The sequence below is a fragment of the Neofelis nebulosa genome, chromosome 5, assembly GCF_028018385.1.
Source record: "Neofelis nebulosa isolate mNeoNeb1 chromosome 5, mNeoNeb1.pri, whole genome shotgun sequence".
In the NCBI taxonomy this organism is placed as follows: Eukaryota; Metazoa; Chordata; class Mammalia; order Carnivora; family Felidae; genus Neofelis; species Neofelis nebulosa.
In genome coordinates this window covers 145,402,964-145,414,755 of record NC_080786.1, presented here as the reverse complement: position 1 = coordinate 145,414,755, position 11,792 = coordinate 145,402,964, and the positions used below count along the sequence as shown (strand labels likewise).

Genomic DNA, 11,792 nt, shown 5'->3' with positions numbered 1-11,792 from the left:
AGGGTGAGTGGGAAAAGCCTGGCAGAAAGTAGCAAGGATTCCAGAAAGGAGATAGGAGTTATTTTCTTCCCTATTGGCAGAGGCAGCTATTTTACAAAAGAGAAGAGATCAGGAGTTACAGGTGCACCTGGGTGGCTCAGTTGGTTAAGTGTCTGACTTGGGCTCAGGTCATAATCTCAAGGTTTGTGAGTGCTAGCTTTGGGCTCTGTGATGACAGTGTAGAGGCTACTTCAGATTCTTTCTCTCCTCTCTCTGCTTTCTCCTGCTTTCTCATTCTTTCTCAAAAATAAATGAATAAACTTAAAAAAAAAAGAGGGGCAGAATTTTTCTATTCCCCTCAGCCTTGTTATATATATTGAAGGATAGGAGGTTGTGAAGGCAAGTATCAGTTTTATGGACAGCACATGATTCTAGTGAGACGATTCTTTGGCAGAGTGAATTAAAATGCTGTTCTTTAAATAAAACAAGAGTGTCCAAAAATAATGAGCTCATTTATCCCAAGCCATTATTGATTGTTCACGGTGCCTGGCACACCACAGCTACTTACAGGTTTGTTGGGAACGTCAAGGGATGAATGGCATGCTCTGCCAATCATTGACAGTATATAAAGGTCCAAGGCTAGTAGCAGACACACAGTTCACCACATCCTCTCGCAATGCACGTGAATTCTCTTCTCTTGACGACAACATGTGTTGCAACTACGGCAGCTCCTGTGGCTATGGCTGTGGATATGGCCCCTATTATGGCTGTGGTTATGGAACAGGCTATGGCTGTGGCTATGGTAGGGGATGTGTCTGTGGATACGGCTCCTGGTACAGCTGTGGCTCTGGCTGTGGATATGGCTCAGGATACGGCTGTGGCTATGGCTCCTGCTGTGGCTATGGCACCAGATATGGCTGTGGCTGTGGCTATGGCTCTGGTTGCTGTGGCTACCGGCCATTTTGCTATAGAAGATGTTATTCTTCTTGCTGCTAGAACATCACTGTCCAAGCCACATTTGCTTCTGAAATGACACACCTTAATAGAGGGCTGAGTCAAGGATCCATACCCCAAGATTTCTATATTCAAGAAATTGTATGCTTCACAGAGGCTTTGACCACTGGTCAGCTATTGTAGGATGGCATCTTGAGGCTGTATAGTATCATCTTACTTTTTTTCATTTATTGGTCTTTACTTCCTTAATCTGGATTCTGCATTGTGACCGTGGCAACAATCCTAACACCCCGCAGTTGGGCAAATCCTTTATTCTCAATAAAATGGTTCTTTGCTTCTAACACGTCTCTGTGTTCTTGCTTGTGAATTACTCCTTTTTTCAGGTGTTATGGCTTCTCTTGAAAATTGGGCTGACAGTGTTTCATGAACCTGGGGCTCTTCCTTGATATAATACAAGCATTTCTACTCATACATGAATCAGAGAAAATGTCTTCTTCACCTGTTTCTCATATTCCTCTTGCTAAGGTCCTTAAAACCCAACACAAATCACATAGTATTTCAGAACTGTCACCTGGATATCACAGTGTATCTAGAATGGAGGTGGAGGGGAAAGATAAGGATCTCTTCAGGAGGTTGTGACACAAGCTCAAGGGAGAGGAGGTGTGGCCTGAGTACTTAAAGGATGAATGGAGTGGAAGAGAGAGTTTCCAGGATTAATGAGAAATTAGAAATGGACTCAGGTGTCTAATGAAGTAAGGAAAGGATAATTTAGAAGAAAGATGTGGTATTGTATCATCTGCATTTTAATGGAAGTCCGGATGTATTTGTTGGCATATATTGAGAGTGAGGAAATTGATTTCAGTCACTTAACTCACAAATAGTTTAGAATGTTTATTAAAGGGAACTATCCTACATGCTGAAGATACAGGAGCAAAATTGTAGACAGGATTCCTGCTGTCAGAGCATTTCCATTCTAGTAAGTGAAAATTAAAAAAAAAAAAAGAATTAATTTGGATAAATTTAGAGAGATAATTCCTATGGAGGGAATAAAACAGCATCCTTGGGAAGAGAGTGCAGGATGAAGTATTGGAGAGTTAGTTCAAGGAGGTATTTTGACATTTTGTGTAAAATGAATTAATGCCCATTGAAAGAAATACTAGAATGAACAGCTGTAGGTATAAAGAGGAAAGAGAAATTCATTAAGTTTTGGGTATGATCAGTGGTGCCACAATTTTTGGTAGAAAAGAGCAATGATCTAGTGCTTTAAATGAGCTCTCTTTGTTTGGGGCACATATAAGAATGAGATTAATAGTCCCAGTTGATTTTCTGAGTTTGAGGGCTGACTACTTTGTTAGGTTCTGACTTCAGTGTTCTATCCCCGTGTGACTTTCCAAATCTCTAACATTTGACCCTACATCAGAAAATGTCTTTTCAGACTCAATTTCCACCAATAGAAAAAATGACTCATTGTCTCATCTCCGTGACAAGGGTCCCTGCACAAAGTTTGGATCTGAGGAACTTGGAGCTAGGAGACTTTAAAACACGGCCAATTCCAAGGAAGATGGCTCTGCCATCAAGGACAGCCCTGAAGTGAGGTTATGCCCAGGATATGATGTGTCTTGCTGATGAATAAATAAGACTTGTTTTAAGGGTTGAATAGTTTTCATAGATAGGATATTTGTAAGTCATTTCTGGGGACTGACTGTGCTCTGGGTTAATCTGAGGTGGGTACCACTTACAAATAGCAGAAAGGAACGCTAATAATTACAGTCTGTTAAAAATTTACTCATTGTTTCATTATGTTCTTGTCTTTGAAGGCTTTCTGAAAGAGGGAAGAATATCAAATTAGGCACGTGTATAATAATTTACAAATCCAGTAAAGGGTTAATCATTTATTAGGTATATAAGATAATTTATACAACAGGAAAAATGTGTTCATAAACCGACGACTATCTCCAAATGTGAAATTTGAGGCTCACCCAAAGAACATTTGTGAGTCTCAGCTTGAATGGATTAAGAACATTGTGATAATATATTGAATTATCTTATAACTACTAAATGCACACCAACGTTTGAACACATTTTTGTTTTAATTCATTTTTTAATTGGGGAAATATTGACTGATTTCAAATTATGTGCCAGGAACTCTACCTACTGGTGATACTGATGCTTTCTTCTGCCATAATGGATCTGTATCCAGAGATCTAAATGGAAAGGTACTAGAAATAATGCAATTAAAGCTAGAAAACTTTTCCAATAGTTCAGGAGTATTGTGACAAGAAAGAGGGTGTTAGAAAAACAAGTGTGTATTCTAGGGATTTTGTGCATTAGAGTTTATAGCTGTGAATTTCAAGAATGGTAGAAAAGTAGAAAAAATTAAGTCAAAGAACAATTGTAATGGATATATTTTCCTTAAACTTCCTGTAAGGGATGAATCGCAGCAGAGTGATCAGATAGACCAGTGACCAGTATTAGAAAAAATAGTAGGAAATACTGTCAAGTGAAGGAAAAATGTCTACTAAGGAAGGATCACAGGAAAGGAAATCAGCAGTTTTATGAAATTCCCAGTTGAAAGCATTTAGTAAAAGACTGGATGTCACACATTTCTTTGTTGGGAAATTTTAGTGTGGAGTAGAGGGAATAATCTTCCTGAATTTGTACTCTCTTCCAGCTTGGATTTTATAGTTGTCACATTAAAAAGTAATGCAAATTTTGGATTCTGCCAGATTCATAAAATGGTGATTGATGTAAAGCCTAGACAATGAAGATAAGCAAAAACATCCCAAGAAACAACCATACAAACAAAAAACAGAGACGCCTTCATTTCTCCCTTCCCTCCCTCCTTCCTTCCCTCCTTCCTTCCTTCCTTCCTTCCCTCCCTCCCTCCCTCCCTCCCTCCCTCCCTCCCTCCCTCCCTCCCTTCTTTCTTTCTTTCTTTCTTTCTTTCTTTCTTTCTTTCTTTCTTTCTTTCTTTCTTTCTTTCTTTCTTTCTTTCTTTCTTCCTGTTCTTTTCTGGACTTCATGTCTGGTAATGGAATGCTTCTATATTTGGTTTACCTGAAGAGAAAGGAAATATTTGGAATTAGACACCAATAAATAGAGAAGCTATAGATGCAAGGTTATAAACCAAGGTTTCTAGATCTCAACACTATTGGCATAGTATAGCAGATATTTCATTGTTCTTGGGGTTTGTTCTGTGGCTGGGATTAGAGTCTTCCCTCATTTCTCCCACATGCAGCTAGTAGGTATCTGCAGTAGGTATCTGGATGTCAGAATCCTGGCAAGATGTTGCGATGTTTCCAGGAAGGAGATGAAGTATTTCTTCCCTTATGGGCAGAGGTAGATATTTTGGGAGTGTGGAAAGATCAAGGAGGACAAAACTTTCCAAAATTTCCCTCAGCCTTATTATATAAAGTATGTTAAAAGATAGGACGTTGTAAACATGATTCCAGTTTTACCTAAAGCACATGATTCTCCTGAAATATTTTTTTTTTGGCAGAGTGAATTAAAATGCTGTTCTTTAAATAAAACTGGAGTCTCCATATTAATGAGCTCACGTTGCCCAAGACATTGTTGATTGTTGACAGTGACTGGCACAGCACAGTTGCTTACATATTTGTTGGGTAAGTCAGGGGATGAGTGACATGCTCTGCTAATTACTGACAGTATATAAGGGTCCAAAGCAAGTAGAAGACACGCACTTCACCACATCCTCTCACAACCCACGTGAATTCTCTTCTCTTGGCAAGATGTGTTGTAACTACAGCAACTCCTGTGGCTATGGCTGTGGATGTGGCTATGGCTGTGGATGTGGTCCTTATTATGGCTGTGGTTATGGCCTCCGTTATGGCTGTGGCTATGGCTCAGGATATGGCTGTGGCTATGGCTCCTGCTGTGGCTATGGCACTGGATATGGCTGTGGCTATGGCTATGGCTCCAACTTCTGTGGCTACCGGCCATTTTTCTATAGAAGATGTTATTCCTCTTGCTGGTAGAACATCACTGTCCAAGCCCCACTTGCTTCTGAAATGACATGCCTTAATAGAGGGCTGATTCATGGATCCATTCCCAAGATTTATATTTCCAAGTAATTGCATGCTTCATAGGAGTTTTGACCTCAGGTGAACATTTGTGGGATGACATCTTCTGGCTTGAGGCTGTGTAGTATTATCTGACTATTTTCCAAATGTTAGTCTTTACTCCCCTAATCTAGATTCTGTGCTGTGACTGTGGCCATGATCCTTTCATCCCACATTTAACAAATCCCATATTCTCAATAAAAATGGTTCTTTGCTTGTAACACATCTCTGTGTTTTTGTTTGTGAATTACTCCTTTTTTGAGATGTTGTATCCTCTCTTGATAATTGGACTGATGACATATTTCATGAATATGAAGGCTCTTCCTTGACATAATACAAGCATTTCTTCTCTTATGTGCATCAGAGATAATGACTTCTCCAACTATTTCTTGTATCCCTAACACCACAACACAAATCACACAATATAAGAACTGTGTCCTTGAAATCACACTGTATTTAGAATGGGGTTGAACAGGTAAGGGGGAGTTACAACACCTCTTCAGGATTGTGACACAAGTCCAAGGGAGAGGAGGTATGGCCTGAGTGCTTCAAGGATGAATGGAATGGAAGAGAGAGTTTCTAGGATTAATGAGAAATTATAAGCAGCCTCAGCTGAGGTAAAAAGAACTAAGGAAATGCAAAGTAAAAGAAAAATGTGGTATCGATCATCTGCATTATGAAGGAAGTCCAAATATATCTGTTGGCATATATTGAGTTTGAGTAAATAGATTTAAGTCAATTAATTGACAAATCGTTTTGAATGTTTTTGAAAGGGAACTGTCTTACACCCTGAAGGCACAGTAGAAAAGTTATAGGTGAGGGGCGCCTGGGTGGAGCAGTCGGTTAAGCGTCCGACTTCAGCCAGGTCACGATCTCGCGGTCCGTGAGTTCGAGCCCCGCATCAGGCTCTGGGCCGATGGCTCGGAGCCTGGAGCCTGTTTCCGATTCTGTGTCTCCCTCTCTCTCTGCCCCTCCCCCGTTCATGCTCTGTCTCTCTCTGTCCCAAAAATAAATAAAAAACGTTGGAAAAAAAAAATTAAAAAAAAAAAAAAGAAAAGTTATAGGTGAATTTCTTGCTCTCAGAGTGGTTCCATTCTAGTAGGTTAATAAAAAAAAAAGAAGAAGAATTAATCAGATAAATTTAGAGAGATAATTTCTATGGTGTGAATAAAACAGCATCCTTGGGAAGAGAGTGCAGGTTTAAGTTTTGCAGAATTAATTTAAGGAGGTTTTCTGTCATTTTGTGTCAAATGAACTGATGTCACTTTCAAGAAAATACTAGAAAGGACAGTTGTAAATGTAAAGGGGAAAGAGAAAATCATGAAGTTTTGGGTATAATCAGTGGTGCCACAATTTTTAGTGCAAAAGAACAAAGGCTAGTGCTTTAAATGGGCTCACTGATGGGGCAGATATAAAATGAGATTAATAGTTCCAGTTGATTTTCTGAGTTTGAGGGAGTACTACTTTGTTGTACTACTTTGTTGTAGACCTCTAACATTTAGGTCCTACAACAAAAAATGTCTTTCAGACACAATTTCAACCAGCAGAATAAAAGACTCAATGTCTCATCTCCATGACAAGGGTCACTGTACAAAATCTGGGTCTGAGAACACTTGCTCCTGGAGACTCCACGACATGGCCAATTCCAAGGAAGATGGCTCTACCATCAAGGTCAGTCCTGGAGGGAAACTACACCCAGGATATAATGTGTCTTACTGACGAGGAAAGAGATGTTCTTTCAAGAGCTGGACAATTCTCACAGATGGGACATGTGTAAGTCATTTCTGGGGACTGACTGTGTTCTGGATAAATCAGAGGTGAGAAAATTGTATACACAGGGAGAGTCAATTCCAATCACTACAGTTTGTTGAACATAGAACTTACGGTTTCAGGAGGTTCATTTTCATTGAACACTACCGGAAAGAAGGCAGAATAGTATTTATTAGGCACGTATCTCATACTTTCTATTTCTAGTAAAGGGTTTATCATTTATTAGGCATGTGAGATAACTTGTATATCTGGAGAAATAACTTTGAAAGCTAACAGATATCTTCACAAGGTGAAATTTGTGACTGTTTTAGCAATGAACATTTGGAACTTTCGGCTTGAATGAATTGAGAACATTATGACCTATATCCACATTCTTATAGATTCTAAGTGATACCAACATTTGAACATGGTTTTGTTTTAATATGTCTGTTTGTTATTGGCAGAAATATTGAGTTGAGATTATGTGCCAGGCACTATGCTTAGAACTAACCGATGATTCAAGGACACACAGAAGAAAAGATCTTTTTCTGCCATTAAACATCAGTGTCCTGAGCTCTTAATGGAAGTGTATAGAAATAAGGCAATAAATATAGGAAGTGTTTTTCAATAGTTTGTGGGCATTGTGACCAGAGACTGGCTGTTTAAAAAGTATCATGCCTATTCCAGGGAACTCATGCATTGGAATTTATGGTTTTGAATTTCAATAATGATGGAAAAGTAGGAAAATTAAAGGTAAAGAACATTTGTAAGGGGATATATATGTGTTATATTTGTTGTTAGGGATGAAACATAGTGGAGTGATCAGATAACCCATGAGCAATATTAGAAAAAAAAAAAAAACAGTAGGAAATATTCTCAACCGGAGGAAAAATATCTAATAATGAAACTTCTCCGAAAAGGAAATCAGCAGTTTTATTGAAATCTCCGTGGAAGTCATTCAATAAAGTACTGAATGACACTCATTTCTTGATGTTGAAATTTGAGTGTGGAGTAGAAGAAATGATACCCGATTTGTACTCATTTCCAACTAGGATTTCATAGTTGTTACAGTGAAAGTAGTTTAAATTTTGGATTCTGCCTGAATCTGAACATAGTAACCTAGACAATGAAGATAAGCAAAAACATCACAAACAAACAAACAAACAAACAAACAACATCCCCCCCCCCCCATATGTCTGGTGAATAAAAGGTTGGACTTCAGTTTAGTTGAGAAGAAAGGGAATATTTGGATATAGACACTAGTAAAGAGAGAATCTAATTTATAGATGTAAGGCTACAAAGCTAGGTTTCTTGATCTCAGCACTTTTGCTATTTGACATGAGGAATTTCAATGATGTTGAGGGCTATTCTGTGTCCTGAAATGGGCATCATCCTAGGTTTTACCACACAGAGGCAGTAGGTATCTGCAGCAGGTATGTGGGTGCAAGAAGCCTGGTAAAATGTTGCAATGATTCCAGAAAGGAGATGAATTTTTCTTTCCTTATGGACAGAGGTAGATGTTTTACAAGTGTGGAGAGATCAAGAAGGAGAAATATTTCCTAAAAATCCCTCAGCCTTCTTGTTAAATGATCGGAGATTGTGAACATGGATTTTACTTTTACTTAGAGCACATGATTCTACCGAGAAATGTTTTATGGCAGAATGAAATAAAATGCTGTTTTTAATAAACCTGGAGTCTCCTTAATAATGAGCTCACGTTGCCCAAGATATTGTTGATTGTTGACAGTGACTGGCACAGCACAGTTGCTTACATATTTGTTGGGTAAGTCAGGGCATGAGTGACATGCTCTGCTAATTACTGACAGTATATAAGGGTCCAAAGCAAGTAGAAGACACGCACTTCACCACATCCTCTCACAACCCACGTGAATTCTCTTCTCTTGGCAAGATGTGTTGCAACTACGGCAACTCCTGTGGCTATGGCTGTGGATGTGGCTATGGCTGTGGATGTGGTCCTTATTATGGCTGTGGTTATGGCCTCCGTTATGGCTGTGGCTATGGCTCAGGATATGGCTGTGGCTATGGCTCCTGCTGTGGCTATGGCACTGGATATGGCTGTGGCTATGGCTATGGCTCCAACTTCTGTGGCTACCGGCCATTTTTCTATAGAAGATGTTATTCCTCTTGCTGGTAGAACATCACTGTCCAAACCCCACTTGCTTCGGAAATGACACACCTTAAGAGAAGACTCATTCAAGGATCTATACCCCAAGATTTATATATCGGGATCATTGCATGTGTCATAGAAGATTTGACCTCCAGTAACATTTGTAGCATGGCATCTTGTGGCTTGAGGCTATGGAGTATCATCTAACAGTTTTCCAAAAAGTGTTGGTCTTACTCCCTTAATATGGATTCTGTGTTGTGACTGTGGCAAGGATCTGAACATCCCACATTTGGGCAAATCCCTTATTCTCAATAAAAATGTTTCATTCTTTCTATCAAATGTCTCTAGTCTCTTTTGAGAAAGGCTCATATCTTGAGGTGTTATGGCCTGTCTTGAAAATTGGGCTGACAATATATTTCATGTACCCGGGTCTCTTTCTTGATATTATACAAGCATTTCTTCTCTTACATGAATCAATACAATGTCTTCTCCACCTAAGTCTCATATCCCTAACACTCCAACACAAATCACACAGTATTCCAGAATTGTGCCCTGGAAATCACACTGTAGGTAGAATGCATGTGGAGGGAAAAGACGAAGATGAGGAGGGATGGCATCTCCTGGGAGGTTGTGACAGAAGCCCAAGGGGAAGGGGGTGTGGCCTAAGCACTTAAAGAATGAATGTGATGGAAGAGAGAGTTTCTGGTATTCATGAGAAATTGGAAACTGCCTGAGCTGAAGTGTGAAGAAGCAAGGAAAGGGTACGTTAGAAGAAAAGCGTGGTATCATATCATCTGAATTGGATGGATTTGCTAATATATTTGTTGGCATAAAATGAGTTTGAAGAAATTGACTTAAGTCACTTAATTGACAAATACTTTTGAATGTGTTTGAAAGAGAACCATCCTACACACCGAATACACAGTAGAAAAATTGTAGATGAATTTCCTACCCTCAGAGTGTATATATTTTGTTGCTTTTAATACATATTTTACAAATTAATTATGACAAATTTAGACACATAATTTGCTTGCAAAGAATAAAACAGCTTCCTGGGGAAGAGAATGAAGGTTCATTAAGTATTGGAGAGATAGTTCGGGGTGGTACTTTGATGTTTGGTGTCAAACAAACTGATCAAGTTGAAAGAATGGCCAGAAAGGGCAGTACTAAGTAGAAAGGGGAAGAGGAATTCATTATGTGTTGGGTATGATCAGTGGTGCCACAATTTTCAGTTGAAAAGAGGAAGGAGTAGGGCTTTAATGTTGTCCTTTAGTGTCTTCCCTGGTGCGTATACAAGAATGGGATGAGAAGCCCAGTCCTTTCTGAGTTTGAGAACCTTCGGTTTGTTGGGGTCTGACTTCAGTGTCCTTTCTTCAGGTGCCATTCCAGAACTCTCACCTTTAGATCCTACAATAGAAAATGTATTTCAGACTCAAATTCAACTAGCAGTGAAAAACCGGTCGCTGACTCATATGCATGGCAAAGGTGAGTGCACAAAGTCTGAGTGTGAGGATCCTAGAGCCAGGAGACTCTAAACCATGTCAGATTCCATGGAGGATGGCCTTGCCATCGAGGTCAGCCCTGGATGGAGGCTATGCCCTGTATATTAAGTGTCCTGCTGATGAAGAATTAAGCCTTCTCTCAATGGATGGAATTATCACACATGGGATATTCTAAATCTGATGTGATGACTGAGTGTGCCCTGAGTTAGTCTGGGATGGGTACATCGTACAAACAGGGAAAAGAATTCTAATAATTACAGTTTTTTGAAAATCTATTCATTGTTTCATTATGTTCCTTGTCTTTGAAGGCTTCTGAAGGAGGGAAGAATATCATCATTAGGCACGTATATCATAATTTACATATCTAGTAAAGGTCAGGTTATTTATAAGGCATAGGAGAACATATGGAACAATGCTTTCAGAAACAGACAACTAAATTAATTAATTAATTAAAAATTTTTCCATTTATTTATTTATTTATTTTTTGAGAGACAGTGTCAGCGTGGGAGGGGCAGAGTGAGACGGAGACACAAATTGTGAATCAGGCTTCAGGCTCCAGGCCGTCAGCATAGAGCCCTACATGGGGCTCGAACTTACAAACCGTAAGATCATCAGATGAGCTGAGGTTGGACTCTTAACCAACTGAGCCACCCGGGAATCCCCAGACAACTATCTTTAAAGTGTGAAATTTGGGACTCTCTTAGTCCAAGAATATAGGAGATTTTCAGTTGAATGGAATGAGAATATTGTGATAAAATATTGAATTATTTTATAACTTCTAAATGGCACACCAACATTTGAACACATTTTTGTCTTAATGCATTTTTTAATTGGAGAAATATTGACAGAATTCGAATTATGTGTGAGGCTATACTTCATCTGGAAAGAGGGGTGCACAGAATAAAAGACTTTTTTTTCTGCCATTATGCATCTGTATTCAGAAACCTGAATGGAAAGGTACTAGAAATAATGCAATAGAGCTAGAAAACTTTTTCAATAGGTCAGGAGTATTGTGACAAGAAAGGGGGTGTTAGAAAAGCAAAGTGTGTATTCTAGGGATTTTGTGCATTAGAGCTTATAGTTGTGAATTTCAAGAATGGTAGACAAGTAGCAAAAATTAAGCTACAGAACAATTGTAGTGGGTATATTTTCCTTAAACTTCTTGTAAGGGATGAATCACAGCAGAGGGATCACATACCCCAGTCTGAAAGTAGTAGGAAATACTGTCAACTGAAGGAAAAATGTCTACTAAGGAAACATCACAAGAAAGGAAATCAGCAGTTTTATGAAATTCCCAGTTGAAATCATTCAGGAAAAGAAAGGATGTCCTACATTTCTTTGATGGGAAATTTTAGCGAGGAGTAGAAGGAATGATCTTTCTGAGTTTGTACTCCCTTCCAG

General features: G+C 39.0%; 3 protein-coding genes across 3 annotated transcripts; all 3 read left to right on the top strand.

Moving 5' to 3' along the window:
• Positions 1–657: 657 nt before the first annotated feature.
• Positions 658–1,206, top strand: LOC131511504 (keratin-associated protein 6-2-like). Its single transcript, XM_058729153.1, has one exon. The coding sequence runs from the start codon at positions 688–690 to the stop codon at positions 973–975; it is 288 nt and encodes a 95-aa protein (XP_058585136.1). The 5' UTR covers positions 658–687; the 3' UTR covers positions 976–1,206.
• A 3,444-nt stretch (positions 1,207–4,650) lies between these two features.
• On the top strand, positions 4,651–5,237 carry LOC131511503 (keratin-associated protein 21-1-like). Its single transcript, XM_058729152.1, has one exon. It carries the CDS (start codon positions 4,683–4,685, stop codon positions 4,926–4,928), a length of 246 nt encoding a protein of 81 aa, XP_058585135.1. The 5' UTR covers positions 4,651–4,682; the 3' UTR covers positions 4,929–5,237.
• A 3,395-nt stretch (positions 5,238–8,632) lies between these two features.
• On the top strand, positions 8,633–9,228 carry LOC131511502 (keratin-associated protein 21-1-like). Its single transcript, XM_058729151.1, has one exon. The coding sequence runs from the start codon at positions 8,671–8,673 to the stop codon at positions 8,914–8,916; it is 246 nt and encodes an 81-aa protein (XP_058585134.1). The 5' UTR covers positions 8,633–8,670; the 3' UTR covers positions 8,917–9,228.
• The last annotated feature ends 2,564 nt before the right edge of the window (positions 9,229–11,792 follow it).